General features: G+C 40.4%; 1 protein-coding gene across 3 annotated transcripts in view; it reads right to left on the reverse strand.

Annotated features, from left to right (window-relative positions):
* The window catches only part of SMYD3 (SET and MYND domain containing 3), a 709,171-nt gene that overhangs the window by 24,039 nt on the left and 668,188 nt on the right, over positions 1–16,944 (reverse strand). For all 3 annotated transcript variants that reach the window (XM_044291898.1, XM_044291900.1, XM_044291901.1), the window contains one exon: positions 10,175–10,283. In XM_044291898.1, the coding sequence (XP_044147833.1) occupies positions 10,175–10,283 (109 nt within the window). The remainder of the gene's footprint in view (positions 1–10,174; positions 10,284–16,944) is intronic.

The raw sequence follows: 16,944 nt of genomic DNA on the forward strand, positions 1-16,944 counted from the left end.
AGTTTTTGCTGCTTATTAAATTTCTATGAGAAACAATTACAATAACAATTACCCAGAATCCACCACTACAGTATGGCGATTGCTATAATAAGCAAATATGATGTGTGAGATATTTCTTTCTCCTTTCCTTCTCTAATTAAATGTACATTGGTGTACTGGTAAATAAACACCTTCTTTTCAATACTACAGATGTTACCCAGAATCCACCACTACAGTATGGCGATTGCTATAATAAGCAAATATGATGTGTGAGATATTTCTTTCTCCTTTCCTTCTCTAATTAAATGTACATTGGTGTACTGGTAAATAAACACCTTCTTTTCAATACTACAGATGTTACTACAGATGTTATGACTGTCATCAGAGACGCCACAGTAATATCATCTGGGAGATTTTAAGGATGCTGATCCTGCAAAGTTTTAAATCTCAAAAGTGCTGAAGGGCAAGGTTGTTCTGTGTATTGTGTGCAATTATATGTGAAACAGTGACCACCAGCTCTTCCGCTCTCCAGAAAGACTATTGTTTGGTAATTTACTGTTAAATAAAGTAAAAAATAAGAATTCCTTTGTGTTTGCATAAGAAATGATCTGTTATATTCAGCAGCTACTGTGTTCTGATTTCCAAGACTTGTTTATAACATATTTTCTTGTATACTTGTCTGTTTTTCTTTAACCCCTTTAACCTACTCCGGGCCAGTTTTCAGCCTTCTGCTCAAGCCATTTTTTGCAAATCTGACATGTCACTTTGGAACACTTTTAATTATCCAAGCCATTCTGAGACTGTTTTCTCGTGACACATTGTTTTTCATGACAGGAAGAAAAGGAACATCCCTCGGCGCAAGGAACCAACCAGAGGTAGACGGTGAATCTTCAAGAGTTTTATTGCAATCACACAACGCGTTTCGGGGAAAGGGTCCCCTTCATCAGGTGAAGAATATTGCATTGCTATGCAATATTCTTCACCTGATGAAGGGGACCCTTTCCCCGAAATGCGTTGTGTGATTTCAGTAAAACTCTTGAAGATTCACCGTCTACCTCTGGTTGGTTCCTTGCACCGAGGGATGTTCCTTTTCTTCCTGTCATTTTAATCCTCCGTGTGGGCCTAGGCACGCTTATCCGAGGACATCTACATCCGTGGCTGCATACCAACCTTCATATTGGGGATTAAATCATTGCGCAACTCTGCAAGGTGAGCCTCCCAAATTGGGATTTAATCCGAATTTCCAAACGTTTTTACCCTATGGTGCACCCTCTCTCTTTTGTTTACACAGTAAACAACTTGCCTTTATACGTACATTGTTTTTCATGACAGTCATAAATTTGAGTCAATATATTTCACCTTTATTTATGAAAACATCCCAAATTTACCAAAAATTTAGAAAAATTAGCAATTTTCAAAATTTCTATTTCTCTGCTTTTAAAACAGAAAGTGATACCTCATAAAATATTTATTACCTAACATTCCCCATATGTCTACTTTATGTTGGCATCATTTTATAAATTTAATTTTATTTTTTTAGGACGTTAGAAGGCTTTGAATTTTAGAAGCAATTCGTAACATTTTTAAGAAAATTTCCAAAACTCACTTTTTAAGGACCAGTTCAGGTCTGAAGTCAGTTTGTAGGGCTTACATAGTAAAAAGAACCTTATAAATGACCCCACTGTAGGAACTACACCCCTCAAGTTATTCAAAACTGATTTTACAAACGTTGTTAACCCTTTAGGTATTCCATAAGAATTAAAGGAAAATGGAGATGACCTTTCTAAATTTCACTTTTTTGACAGATTTTCCATTTTAATCCATATTTTCTTTAACACATCAAGAGTTAACAGCCAAACAAACTCAAGCCAAACTCAATGTTTATTACCCTGCTGCTGCAGTTTACAGAAACACCCCATATGTTGTCAAACTGATGTAAGGGCAGATTTTGCTGGAAACTCCCAAAAAGTGACCCCTTTTTGGAAACTATGGGATAAGGTGACAGTTTTTTTGGTACTATTTTGGTGTACATATGATTTTTAATTGCCAAACAGACCTGGCTCTCTCCCTAACTGCTCAGCCTATGCAAAAATCTCAATGGTAGATGATCGCATATCCTCGTTCCTCGACTGTATAACACCTGAACACCCTATAATAGTGAGGGGACACGACCACCGGCTCCCTACACTTGATACGGAGGGAGTCAGGGTCACCTGGGATCCAGCAAACAGGAAAATACAAATGAATGAACAAAACTTATCTGTAGAAGACTCAGTAGTAGCATCCAACATGCACACACTCCAGGAAGTTGTATAAACCGCAAAGTGATGCAGTATGGGAAGGGATTTAAAGGGATGCAATCAGTGCACCTACATGACAGCTGAGAGAGGCTAACGAGATGAGAAAACGAAAGCAAAACAAAAAGGAACCTCAAGGAGGAGGTTCTGAAGAATGTCTGTCAGAGCTTCTCAGATGTCTGGTGGTGACAGTATCCCTCCTTCTACGAGTGGACTCCGGAGACTCAGAGCCTACCTTCTCAGGATGGGACCTATGGAAAGCCCTGATGAGACGAGTGGCCTTAATGTCCGTCACTGGGACCCACAACCTCTCCTCAGGACCATAACCCTCCCAATACTGGAGAGAACCGCGGACAACACGAAAATCCACAATCCTAGAGACCTGAAATTCAAGATTACCATGAACCACAATCGGAGGAGGAGGCAAAGAGGAGGGTACAATGGGTTGGACATAAGGTTTTAATAAGGACTTATGAAAAACATTATGGATCTTCCAAGTCTGAGGAAGATTAAGACGGTAGGCAACAGGATTGATGACGGACAAGATCTTGTAAGGCCCAATAAACTTAGGACCCAACTTCCAGGAGGGAACCTTCAATTTGATATTCTTAGTAGACAAGCACACCAGATCACGAACATTCAGGTCCGGACCAAGCACACGTCTCTTATCCGCCACACGCTTATATCTCTCACTCATGCTCTTTAGATTATCCTGAATCTTTTGCCAAATAGATGACAAAGACGAGGAGAATCTGTCCTCATCAGGTAAACCAGAAGACCCCTCTCCAGAGAATGTCCCAAACTGCGGATGAAACCCATATGCACCAAAAAATGGTGACTTATCAGAGGACTCCTGACGACGGTTATTTAAAGCAAACTGAGCAAGGGACAAAAAAGAACACCAATCCTCCTGATTCTCTGCCACAAAACAGCACAGATATGTCTCCAGATTCTGATTGACGCGCTCTGTCTGGCCATTCGACTGCGGGTGGAAAGCAGAAGAGAATGACAACCGAACCCCCAAGCGAGAACAGAAAGCCTTCCAGAATCTGGAAACAAACTGTGTGCCCCTATCAGAGACTATGTCTGAAGGAATACCATGCAATTTGACAATGTGATCAATAAATGCCTTCGCTAGCGTCTTAGCATTGGGCAAGCCAGGAAAAGGAATGAAATGCACCATTTTGCTAAAACGGTCCACCACCACCAGAATCACAGTCTTCCCCGAGGAACGAGGCAGGTCCGTAATTAAGTCCATAGACAGATGTGTCCAAGGACGGGAAGGAATGGGTAACGGAAGGAGAGGACCTGATGGCCGTGAATGAGGGACTTTGGCACGAGCGCAGGTCTCGCAGGCTGCCACAAAACCCTCAACCGACTTATGAAGCGCCGGCCACCAGAATCTCCGAGCGATGAGATCCACTGTGGCTCTTGTCCCCGGGTGCCTAGCAAGGACAGTATCGTGGTGCTCCTTAAAAATCTTGTGTCTTAAAGCGAGAGGCACAAACAACCTCCCAGGAGGACAAAGATAAGGAGCCTCTGACTGGGCTACCTGCACCTCTGCCTCAAATTCAGGATAAAGAGCAGAGACCACCACACCTTCAGCCAAAATGGGACCCGGGTCTTCAAAATTCCCACCTCCCGGAAAACAACGTGACAGGGCATCCGCCTTCACATTCTTAACCCCAGGGCGGAACGTGACAACAAAATTAAACCTTGAAAAGAACAAAGACCATCTGGCCTGTCTCGCGTTCAGACGCTTGGCTGACTCCAAGTAGGCCAGATTCTTATGGTCAGTAAACACGGTAATTGGGTGTCTGGCTCCCTCTAGCCAATGGCGCCAATCCTCAAAAGCTATCTTGATGGCCAACAACTCCCTATCTCCCACATCGTAATTTCTCTCTGCGGAGGAGAGTTTCTTCAAGAAAAAGGCACACGGTCGCCATTTGGCAGGAGTGGGACCCTGAGACAAGACCGCACCCACACCCACCTCAGAAGCATCAACCTCAACTATGAAGGGTAGAGAAATATCAGGTTGTACCAAGACGGGAGCGGAAGCAAAACTCTCCTTGATATTAGAAAAGGCCTTACGCGCCTCTACCGACCAGGAGGAAAAAAGTGAGTGGTTTAACAACAGAGGAATAATTCAAAATAAACTTCCTGTAATAATTGGCAAAACCCAAAAAACGCATCAGCGCCTTCTGATTCTTAGGAAGCTCCCACTCAAGCACAGCGCGGACCTCCTCGAGGTCCATGCGAAAACCAGAAGCGGAGAGAAGAAACCCCAGAAATTGAATTTCTGGAACCGCAAACACACATTTTTCCAGTTTAGCATACAATTTATTCTCCCGCAGGATGAGCAAGACCTGACGGAAGTGTTCCTTATGAGTTTTGAAATCAGGAGAAAAAAATCAAAATGTCATCTAGATACACTAATACAAATTTCCCCATTAAATGATAAAAAATGCTGTTCACAAATGCTGAAAGACGGCTGGAGCATTCATCAAACCAAAAAGCCTAACCAAATTCTCAAAATGGCCCTCAGGGGTATTGAAGGCCGTCTTCCATTTGTCTCCTTCTCTGACCAGGTTGTATGCCCCTCTTAGATCCAACTTGGAAAAAACTTTAGCCCCAACAATCTGGTTAAACAGGTCCGGGATCAGAGGAAGCGGATAAGGGTCACAAATTGTGATATTGTTCAGCTCCCTGAAATCCAGACATGGTCTTAAAGAACCATCTTTTTTCTTAACAAAGAAAAAAACAGTGGCAACAGGTGACTTTGAGGGTTGTATGTGTCCCTTTCTCAGACTCTCAGAGATATAAGCACGCATACCCTATAATAGTGAGGGGACACGACCACCGGCTCCCTACACTTCATACGGAGGGAGTCAGGGTCACCTGGGATCCAGCAAACAGGAAAATACAAATGAATGAACAAAACGTATCTGTAGAAGACTCAGTAGTAGCATCCAATATGCACACACTCCAGGAAGTTGTATAAACCGCAAAGTGATGCAGTATGGGAAGGGATTTAAAAGGGGTGCAATCAGTGCACCTACATGACAGCTGAGAGAGGCTAACAAGATGAAAAAACAAAAGCAAAACAAAAGGAACCTCAAGGAGGAGGTTCTGAAGAATGTCTGTCAGAGCTTCTCAGATGTCTGGTGGTGACATTAGGTCATGTGATATTTTTATATAGCAGGTCATTACGGACATGGCAATACCTAATATGTATACTTTTTCTTATGTTTTTTAAGTTGTACACAATAATAGCAGTTTTGAAAAAAAAAAAGATGTTTTAGTGCCACCATTGTCTGAGAGCCGTAGTTCTTTTTTTTTTGGCTGATTGTCTTAGTTGGGGTCTCATTTTTTGCAGGAAGAGGCGACAGTTTGATTGGTACTATTTTGAGGGGCATACACCTTTTTGATCGCTTGGTGTTGCACTTTTTGTGATGTTAGGTGACAAAAATTGCATTTTTGGCACTGTTTTGATTTTTTTTTACTTTTTACGGTGTTCCCCTGAGGTGTTAGGTCATGTGAAATTTTTATAGAGCTGGTTGTTACAGATGTGGCGATACCTAATATGTCTACTTTTTAAAATTTATTTCACTTTAACACAATAATAGCATTTTTGAAACAAAAAATATATATTTATTGTCCAAAGTCTGAGAGTCATATTTTTTTAAAATTTTTTGGGCGATTGTCTTAGGTAGGATCTTATTTTGTGTGGGATGAGGTGACAGTTTCATTGGTACCATTTTGGGGGGCATAGGCCTTTTTGATTGCTTGGTGTTGCAATATTTTTATGTAAGGTGACAAAAATAGCATTTTTTTTTACACAGTTTTTATTTTTTTATGGTGTTAATTGGACGGGGTGGATCATGTGATCCGGTCATTACGGACACAGCGATACCCAATATGTGTGTTTTTTCAATTTTTTTATTATAAAATCGGGGAAAGGGGCTTTTTTTCCATGAAACTTGATTTTATTTATTAAAAACACTTTTTTGGACTTTTTTTAAAAACTTCATTTCAACTTTTAGGGGTCTGGTCCCCTCTGCAATGCATTACAATACATCTGTATTATAATGCATTGCCTGTTAGTGTATTACACAGAGTAATACACTAACAGGTTGTCTAGGAGACGCAGCCTGGGGATGGATCTCCTCAGCCCCCGTAGAAGGCAGGTCCCGGGCCCTGATGGGCTCCCTCACCCGCCGCAAATACTCTCTATGCCACGGTCAGCGCTGACAATGGCATAGAAGGGGTTAATCCGCCGGCGTAGGCTTTTACAGTGATGCCGTATACAGCAGGGGCCTGGCTATCTGGGACTGCCGAGCCCCTGCAGTGTGCGGGCGCGCACTACTCAGGTGCCTGCCCGATCACCACGACGTAATAGTACGTAAAAATGCGGCAAGTCACCTGCCGCCATGACGTACTATTACGTGATGTGTCGAGAAGGAGTTAAAAACATGCTGGATATGATTGCAATGTTTTAAAAAATATATACTTGAGGAAAACTAAAAGAATTCAGATGTTATAATATATATATATATATATATATATATATATATATATATATAGAAGATAAACTAAGTATTATGTTTTATCATTAACAGGTATTGGAAAAGTAAAATATCATATAAACAACTCCTGAAACAGGAATGGTGGCCCATCTTGACAATTGCAATTTGGCATAAAAGGGATATTATTGCTTGATTGAAGAAGTAATATTGTACAAATCATTGTTTAAAGTGAACCTGACCACACAAAATTGGCTTTCAAAACTGCCTGGAGTACCTGAACAGTTAATTAATGTTGTCACAGACAATTTTCTTTTCAGGTCCTATTGTCTTCCAAATGCAGCGTTGATCATTTTTATTTACCGCTTCTACTGTATGGTAATCAGCAGTTGGTTGTGAAGGAGGCTGGCACCTTCTTGCCTCAAGTTAAGGTTGCCACAACCAAATGCTGCCCCTTCTCCACTGGTTGACCTTTCCTAGCGCAGTCAATGTCTGTCATGAGCAGTGGGTGTGGATCCACTACGGCAACCATCCAGTGTGACTTAGGGCATTATCCTGGCAGTACTCTGGTGTTCGCAATTTAATTTAACCTCTGTACAGGGATCTGGATTATGCTGAAGGGGAGCCACCAGGCCGCTACCTCTTGCAGTAGTCCTTGTGTGGTTGACAGCTGACCTATGGGGGTCAGAGAACCTGTGGAAGGCACTGAAGAGTCAGGCTATACTTGGAGTCAGTAACGGAAAAATCATGGCAACCGGAGTTTGTGTGAAGCTGAGAAACAAGTCTGAGGTCAGAGCAGGCAGAAAAGGCTCAAAATGGTAAACAGGTACAGGTTGGTTAGGCAGCGGAGGGTAAGAGTCAGTAAATAAGCAGAGGTTGGTATACAGGCAGACAAACAGCACACCTTTGCAGGAAACTAGTATAGTAAAGTATAGTAACTATTGCTCAGGCACCCCAGTTGAGTTATATAGCCCCGATTAGCCAGTCATTGGCTAGTAATGATTAGTGTGTGTGTGCTGACCCTTTAAGGGCTAGGAAAAACATGCCCTATGGGTCAGAAGAACAGACCTGACAGACAAGCACAGGCAGCAGCATGCAGTGGGGAGCAAGCTGGGGGATTCTGGTGGCCAGACCTGCTGCAGGTAAGCAGAGGATGGCAAGCATTTCCAAGATGCTAGGATGACAGGAGCAGAGGCCAGGTGAGTGGTGCAGTGCCCATATCTGCTCCATATAGCAGTATTGCGGTGGGCATGCAGAGCCGCTGTAACAACATCATTGTTACATCGGAAATACTATAGCAGCCTTAACCACTCCAAGTGGTAGACATCTAATGTTACCTCTAGGTTCCACACCAGAGCCTGCAATGACACCAGATGGACTTGGCTGGTAGGGACACAGGTTACATCTGTGGAGTAAGGGAGCAGAAAACTGGTGCAAATTCACCAGAAGCAAAGCAACAGGAATGACCAGAGTACAACGAATAGTAGCATCAGAACTAGATTACTATTATTATTTATTATTAATTCATTCCAAAGCGCTGTACATATGAAAAGGGGTATACATACATAATACAGACAATTGTACTATGTAACAAGAATAGTTACAAACTGGTACAGAAGGAGAGAGGGCCCTGCCCGTGACGGCTTACAATCTACAAGGTATGGGAGAAGGAGTAGGAGAGGGTAAAGCTGGTCATGGCAGTATAGAGGCAACAGGGTCACTGGTTGTAGGCTTGTCTGAAGAGGTTGGTTTTCAGGTTTCTTTTGAAGGACTCCACTGTAGGTGAGAGTCTGACATGTTGGGGTGGCGAGTTCCAGAGTGTGGGGGATGCACGGGAGAAATCTTGGAGGCGATTGTAGGAAGAGATGATAAGATGAGAGAAGAGAAGGAGGTCTTGTGAGGATCGAACATTGCGTGTGGGAAAATTAGCTCAGAGTTGTAGGGAGGGGACAGGCTGTGGACAGCTTGTACATATTTGTTAGTATTTTGAACTGAATTTGCTTGGCAATGGGAAGCCAGTGAAGGGATTAGCAGAGGGGAGAGGCAGAGGAATAACAGGGTCAGAGGTGGATTAGTCGGGCAGCAGAGTAGAGGATAGATTGGAGGGGTGCGAGACTGCTAGATGGAAGGCCAAAGAGGAGGATGTTGCAGTAGTCTAGGTAGGAGATGATGAGGACATGTACAAGTATTTTTGCAGGCTCAAAGTTGAGGAAACTGTGGATGCGGGAGATATTTTTGAGCTTGGAGGCAGTAGGTGGTGGAAAAGGTTTGGATGTGCGGTCGGAAGGAGAGGGCAGAAGCCAAGGTCGCTCCAAGGCAGCAGACTTGGGTGAGAGGGGAGAGTGTGCAGCCATTTATTGTGATAGATAGGTCTGTTGGGGAAGTTGAGAAAGATGGGGGAAAAATGATCAATTCTGTTTTATCCATGTTAAGTTTTAGAAAGCGAGAAGAGCAGAAGTAGAACACAATTAATTGCAATGTTGTTGCCCAAAGTGCTTCACAGTTACATTAAAACATACATTTATAAAAACATTAGCAGACGATTTGTGTAGGTGGGCTTGAAAAAAGGGGAAGTGGTGGCAGTTTAGAAATCATGTCCTGATTTTTCAGCTCACACTCTAGCTTTTGTCACTCTGCTGGCTGCTCACACACCTGGGTTCCTATGGCAACTCACTCTACAGCAAGGGCAGAGAAGAGCGGTTAAAAACAAACTGCTCCAACTTGCTCACTTCACTGGTGGTTGCCATCTTTAATTGTAGTTTAAAAATTATAAATCCTACAGCGAAGAGCTTTATATTGTGAGAATCACAAGACCCAGACCTACATTTTGATGCATAGTATGTCTCTGAAATATTAAAAATAAACGCACAGTCGCAGTTTAGCTAGAGTGGAGTTTCAATGAATGTCAATGGGCAACGTGAGTTGCAAACAAATGGTCATATTGTGAAAACTATCAGGACTATGGCTTAGCCGTGGACATTTTTAGTGGCAGCAGGAATAGCTGAACGTTTTGATATAAGATTTTTGTAGGAGGGCTTGAAAATGAGGAAGTGGTGGCAGTATAGTAATCATGTGCTGATTTTTCAGCTCCCACTCTAGCTTTTGTCAGCTCCCACTCTAGTTTTGAACATTCTGGCATTCATTCCTAAGGGACCAATTTTGCCACAAAAACGCAGATATTTCATGAACCATTCGGCGAAATGTTCCACCAATCGGGAACAATATTACTGTCTATGTAGTGTAAAAACTGTGGGAGGAAATAGGGTGGTAAATTTGGCGATCATAATAAGAATATATATTTAAGATAACAGTAAGTGGTCTTGCCAAGAACACTTAACTATGAACAGTTTAACAGAAGTCAAACGTTATACTGACCTGCTTAAGTGTTGTCATAGCTTCAGGAAACATGCCAAGATGAAGCTGAAGCTTGCCCACTTTCATTAGTTGAACAGCCCGTACCGGATGGTAATTTAAGTAGTAGAAGCTGAAAACAAAAATAAAGAATTTTTCCAAGATACTTTACTTATGTATAGAGCAAATAAAATGATATACAAAACACATTTAGAAATGAGGACTTAGGATACATAAATACATTTATATAAATGATATAGCATGATTTTACACCGAATGGCCAACATTTACGAGGTATTGCCCAGTACGGTAGGTACTTATTGTCCCAGGAAGTTCCAACAACTATTTGCAGCCATTATAGTTCCCTACAGTTTTTTTTACCTATAAAGTGCAGCCTGTTTAATGCATTAAATCACTTAAGGCGTTCCTGCCAGCCTTACATTCTCTGGGTCTCCTGTTTTTGCCAGTGATTGGCTTTATTAGGGTACATTCACACAACTGTATGTATTTTACAGTCCACAAAACTCAGATCTACAAAATACAGGTGATGTCAATGTGACATCCGTGTTGCTTCCTTTTTTTTTTCGGACCCGTTGATTTCAATAGGTCCCTGGTCTACATTTTCAGCCAGGAATAGGACATGTTTTATCTTTTGCAGAACGGACATACAGATGTGAAAAGTTAACGGAAGACATCTATGTACTTTCCACATCCATATTTCCATTCTGCAAAGACAGAACATGTTCTATTCTTTGCCACAAAAGTGGACCACGGACCCATTAAATCAATCGGTCCCTGAAAATATAGACATCACATGGACAGTATCCATAGTTTGAAGACTGTAAAATACGTAAGATTATATGACTATACCCTTAGTCTGCTGTGTCTACTCAGCTGAGATGTATTCAGACACTTAAAGAGAGATTTCATTTGTCACCTATATTTTTTCTGCCAGTTAAAACCAGAAAGTGACACACATATTTTCTAATCAGTTTTTATGACTATAGATTTTATAATTTATTTCCTGAACATGATTATGGGGGCAGCCATTTTCCTAGAACTGGTCGCTCCACCAAACTAAGTAAGGGGAGAAGGCCCTTGGTAAGAGAGGTGACCAAGAACCCAATGGTCATTCTGGATGAGCTGAAAAAATCCTGTGTACAGATGGGAGAAACTTCCAGAATGTTAACCATAACTGCAGCACTCCACAAATCCGAACTTTATGGCAGAGTGACCACAAAAAAGCCTCTCCTCAGTAAAAGACACGTTAAAGGGCTTCTGTCACCCCCCCAACCCCCAATTTAAAGTTTTTGACTTATTATATTTGTTAATGTAAGCAGATTCCATATATGCCCCAGTAATTACAGTAAAAACCATACTTTTATTATATGTACATTTCTTCACTACCAGCAAGTTGGGCGGACTTGCAGGTAGCCGCCACATCCTCTGTTTGAAAAAACGCCCCCCTCCTCCACTTGATTGACAGGGCCAGCGAGCGCTCTCCTCCTCTCGCTGGCCCTGCCTGCAGCCTCAAATCCCATGCCGCTCCGTACCGGTCGTCATTCAGCGCAGGCGCTCTGAGAGAAGGGCGGCCGCTCCTTCCTCAATGCGCCTGCGCTGATGACGTCAGCCCTACTTCCGGAAGAGAAGACTTCTCTTCCGGGTGTAGGGCTGACATCATCGGCGCAGGCGTACTCAGGAAGGAGTGGCCAAGCGGCCGTTCTTCTCTCAGAGCGCCTGCGCTGAATGACGACCGGTACGGCGCAGGCGTGGGATTTGAGGCTGCAGGCAGCGCCAGCGAGAGGAGGACAGCGCTCGCTGGCCCTGTCAAGCAAGTGGAGGAGGGGACGTTTTTTCAAACAGAGGATGCGGCGGCTACCAGCAAGTCCGCCCAACTTGCTGGTAGTGAAGAAATTTACATATAATAAAAGTACATTTTTTACTGTAATTACTGCACAGCCCGAGGTAAGAGGGGCATATATGGAATCTGCTTACATTAACAAATATAATAAGTAAAAAACTGAAAATTGGGGGTTGGGGGTTGACAGAAGCCCTTTAAAGCAGTGAAAAGACTTGTAAAGTGTGAGAAACAAGATTCTCTGGTCTGAAGAATGGCCGTCCAGGAGACCTGTGGCCAGATGATAAATGTTAAGAGTGTTGAAAATTTTCATTTTTTTGTACCTTTTACAGAAACTAAAATATGAAAAATAAGCAAATCACATAGTCAGTAGTAGATGGGATATATGTGTATATGCAATGATAACATATTATAATGGAAACAGTGTTAATATGTTTATTTCAGTTTGGATATTGTATGTTAATTCACTGACATATCATGTAATATGAATAGGAATATTTCACACTAGTCTCAAGCATCAACAGTTTTCATTTTAGATGAAGAAAGTGTATATGAATGTTATGCTGTGTAAATTGTTTTTATATGCAGTTAGTCAGAGATTTCTGAATACCAGTTTGCTAGAAACTTGCAATCTCTTCTGTATACATTATGGTACCATGTGGTCTTAGCTGAAAAATGTGTTATTGCTCTCAATAAGAGAGATAAATTCTCCTCTTGCAGACAGGATAATAGTGCAGGGGTCCGGCAGTCACTGATAGCCAGACCCCTGCTGTATGCATCGGCATCGGTGAAAACACAGATGCCGGCGCATTAATCCTCGCACTGTCGCGGTCAGCTCTGACCACTGCACGCACGGGATCCTGCACTTACAGCCAATGCATTACAATACAGAAGTATTGTGATGCATTGTAAAGGGGATCCCCAAAAGTTGAAGTCCCAGATTGGGAAAAAAAAATAAAGAGAAAAATAAAAATAAAAAAGTTTAACAAAAAAATTAAGTTTGAAGTAAAAAAAAAGGGCCCTTTCCCCAAAATAAAGTATAAAAAAATTGTAAAAAATTGGGAAAGAAAGAAAAGTAGACATATTAGGCATCGCCGCGTCCCTCCGTAGGCTCTATAAAAATATCTATCACATGACTTAACTGATCAGGTGAAAACTGTCAAAAAAAATAAAATAAAAACTGTGCAAAAAAATCATTTTTTGTCACCTTACATCACTTAAAGTGCAATATCAAGCGATCAAAAAGGCATATGCCCCCCAAAATACTACCAATCTAATGGTCACCTCATCCCGCAAAAAACACTGTAAAAAAAATAAAACGTGTCAAAAAAGCCATTTTTGTCAACTTACATTACAAAAAGTGTAACAGCAAGCGATCAAAAAGTCATACGCACCGCAAAATAGTACCAATCAAACAGTCATCTCATACTGAAAAAATAAGCCCCTACATGAGACAGTCGCCGAAAAAATAAATAAAACTATGGTTTTCAGAATATGGAGACACAAAAAAATTTTTTTTTTTTCCAAAATGCTTTATTATGTAAAACTGAAACAAACCTAAAAAAGTAGTCACATTTGGTATTGTTGCGTCCATAACAACCTGCTCTATAAAAATACCACATGATCTAACCTGTCAGATGAACATTGTAAATAACAAAAAATAAAAACGGTTCCAAAACCGCAATTTTTTGTTACCTTGCAATCAACAGCAACCAAAAATCATATGTACCCTAAATAGTACAAACAAAACTGCCACTTTATCCCATAGTTTCCAAAATGGGGCCATTTTTGGGGAGTTTCTAGTATAGGGGTGCATCAGGGGGTCTTCAAATGTGACATGGCAACTTAAAATTATCCCAGTGAAATCTGCCCTCCAAACAGTTTTGTTTGGCTGTTACCCCTTCCTTTGTTACTGGAAAAAATGGATTCAAATGGAAAATCTGCCCCAAAAGTGAAATTCTGAAAATTCATCTACATTTTCCTTTAATTTTTGTGGAACACCTAAAAGCTTACCAAAGTTTGTAATATCAGTTTTGATAACCTTGAGGGGTGTAACTTCCAAAATGGGGTCACTTTTTGGAGTTTCTACTATAGGGGTGCATCAGGGGGTCTTCAAATGTGACATGGCAACTTAAAATTATCCCAGTGAAATCTGCCCTCCAAAAACCATATGACGTTCCTTTCCTTTTGCGTCCTGCCCTGTGCCGTACAGCAGTTTACGACCACATATGGGTTGTTTCTGTAAACGACAGAATCAGGGCAATAATTATTGAGTTTTGTTTGGCTGTTAACCCTTAAATCTGCCAAAACAGTGAAATTCTGAAATTTCATCTACATTTTCCTTTTATTCTTGTGGTAGACCTAAAGGGTTAATAAAGTTTGTAAAATCAGTTTTGAATACTTTAAGGGGTGTTATTTCTAAAATGGGGCCATTTATGGGTGGTTTCTATTATGTAAGCCTCACAAAGTGACTTCAGACCTGAACTGGTCCTTAAAAAGTGGGTTTTGGAAATTTTCTGAAAAACTTAAAGATTTGCTTCTAAGCCTTCTAATGTCCCAAAAAAAGAAAATGTAATTTACAAAATGATCCAAACATGAAGTAGATATATGGGAAATGTAATGTAAAAACTATTTTAGGAGGTATCACTATCTGTTTTAAAAGCAGAGAAATTGAAATTTTGAAAATGGCTAATTTTTTAATTTTGGGGGTAATTTTTTTTGTATAAATATAAATGAAATATTTTGACTCAAATTTACCACTGTCATAAAGTACAATATATGACGAGAAAACAATCTCGGAATGGCTTGGATAAGTAAAAACATTTTAAAGTTATCACCACAAAAATTGACACGTAAGATTAGCAAAAAATGGCCTGGTCCTTAAGGTGAAAAATGGCAGGGTCCTGAAGGGGTTAAAGGTATCGTAACTCTAAACCTATAATCATTTTTGTGATTTGTCTTTCATGAATTGTTCAAAATGGCAACCACCATTTTACAGCTCTGAAGACAGAGAAGGCATCTGCCACCAAAAAGGGATCATTTTGGACAACTTTAACAGGTTATTAACACCAACCACCATACGTTAACCCAAAGCCATATGTATCGCTGTCACTTTGACATTACCAATGCTTTCTTAGCATTAAAGAGCTTGAAATGGATTGGGTACAGTCCTAGGATACCTCTGTGTGTTAAACATGACTTTTTGATTTGATTTAAATTTATTTGGACCGAATTGAATATGATGGTCTATTTGACCAAATTGGACCCAAAAGGACATGTGCTCATCTCTAGGGCAGCTTGTTTAAAATGGCAACTCTTTTTGATTTTACACTGCTTTCAATACTTTTGAAAAGTGCGTCTTAAAGTCAGCATGGTTAGCTAGGCATGTATGTTTACACCAGATTTATAAAATGTGACTGTTAAAAAGGTCACAATAAATTACACAAACACACTCCATTAGGATGGTGTGAAAGAACTGGAGGCACATTTCTAAACAAAAGTGTCATTCTTAAGGATGCACAAAATTTATCAAACAATGTTTTTGTTAAATTCGCCACAAATTACTTCAATGCAGACTGAAAAAAAAAAAGACAAAAAAATTCCCCTTATGATAAATCTCTTCCTTAGTTTTTGTTGGCCTAGTATGTAGACCAAATAGTAACTAATGGTGGTCGATCAGCAACTGTAAGGTCATAATGCCGTACATATACAGATGTAGCAAATCTTATCTTGACATTCAAAAAGTTAAATAAATAGTTGCTTTCAAAGGCTTCTGTGACAAGATATAAGTCATGATGGATACTGCTCCACATGTATATAAACATTATTAGTTAGCAACCGAATTCCACTATCCAGTGTGTACCTGAGCACTATTACAGTATATAAATTCAAAACTACCAGTATGGTTTATTAAATAGAAGTCCCTATAATACATGCATACGTCAGTTAAAAGTTATATACACCTTTGGAGGCAATTTGGGGATATGAATGCATTTACTCATTGTTTGCTAAAAATCATATGTTCAATTGTCCTTTATTAAAAATATTGAGCTATTCTGTCACAAAGGGTTAACTGTTTTTCCAACTGTGTGACTGGTACTTTCATTTTCAGGGTCCAGTCATCTTTTAAACCTTATCACTAAACTACTGAGAGGTCATTAACACTTATTTAAGCCACATTCTTATCAGTAAGATAATAACTGAGCTATAATGAGTGTTTATAATGTCAGAGGGCAGAGATAAGGAGTCAGTCTGCTCCCCAAATTACGGAAAAGACAGAAAATCCACAGGCTACTACTACAGCATCTCAGCAATGTACACAAAAAAGGATTCCATATTTTTTGTAAGGACCAATTGAAAAAAATATTTTTTAGCTCAGAATAAGTACAATGAAATAATAAACAAAAATTGCCCCCAAAGGTGTACATAGCCTTTAAGTCCCGATCTGGTTACAATCCTCTATACTATTTATGGGTAACTTTGGGTCCCCAAGCAAAGAAACCCAAAATCCAACAAAACAAACATCCATTCTTATCTTATGATTTCTATCCGTGTGCAGCTTTCTGTAAATAAGAGCAGGTGTAGATCTCATCTAAAGACTTTAATGAACATTCCTGTCTACAGCTGTAGGCAGCCACACTAATCTGCTTTACAATTTTGCCTCATTACCATTGTTTTTTTGTTGGGATAAATACACATTCCCTTCCGAATGTAGACATTTTAGTCTAGCATTTAAAACCCATCTGTCCATGTGTTTTCCAAGGAAATTGGCTCGTCTTTCTTACCTGCTAAATTATGATTGCTGTTTGGGTAATTTGAGCAATACATGTCCATTCAGTCATTAGGTAAACAGCTTTGACAATTATTTCCATTACGGTTAAAACCTCACCTGTTTAAGGGTCATTTGATTTCGCTCCGTTGTCAGCTTTCAGTGCCT

Source organism: Bufo gargarizans, chromosome 4 (genome assembly GCF_014858855.1).
Source record: "Bufo gargarizans isolate SCDJY-AF-19 chromosome 4, ASM1485885v1, whole genome shotgun sequence".
NCBI lineage: Eukaryota > Metazoa > Chordata > Amphibia > Anura > Bufonidae > Bufo > Bufo gargarizans.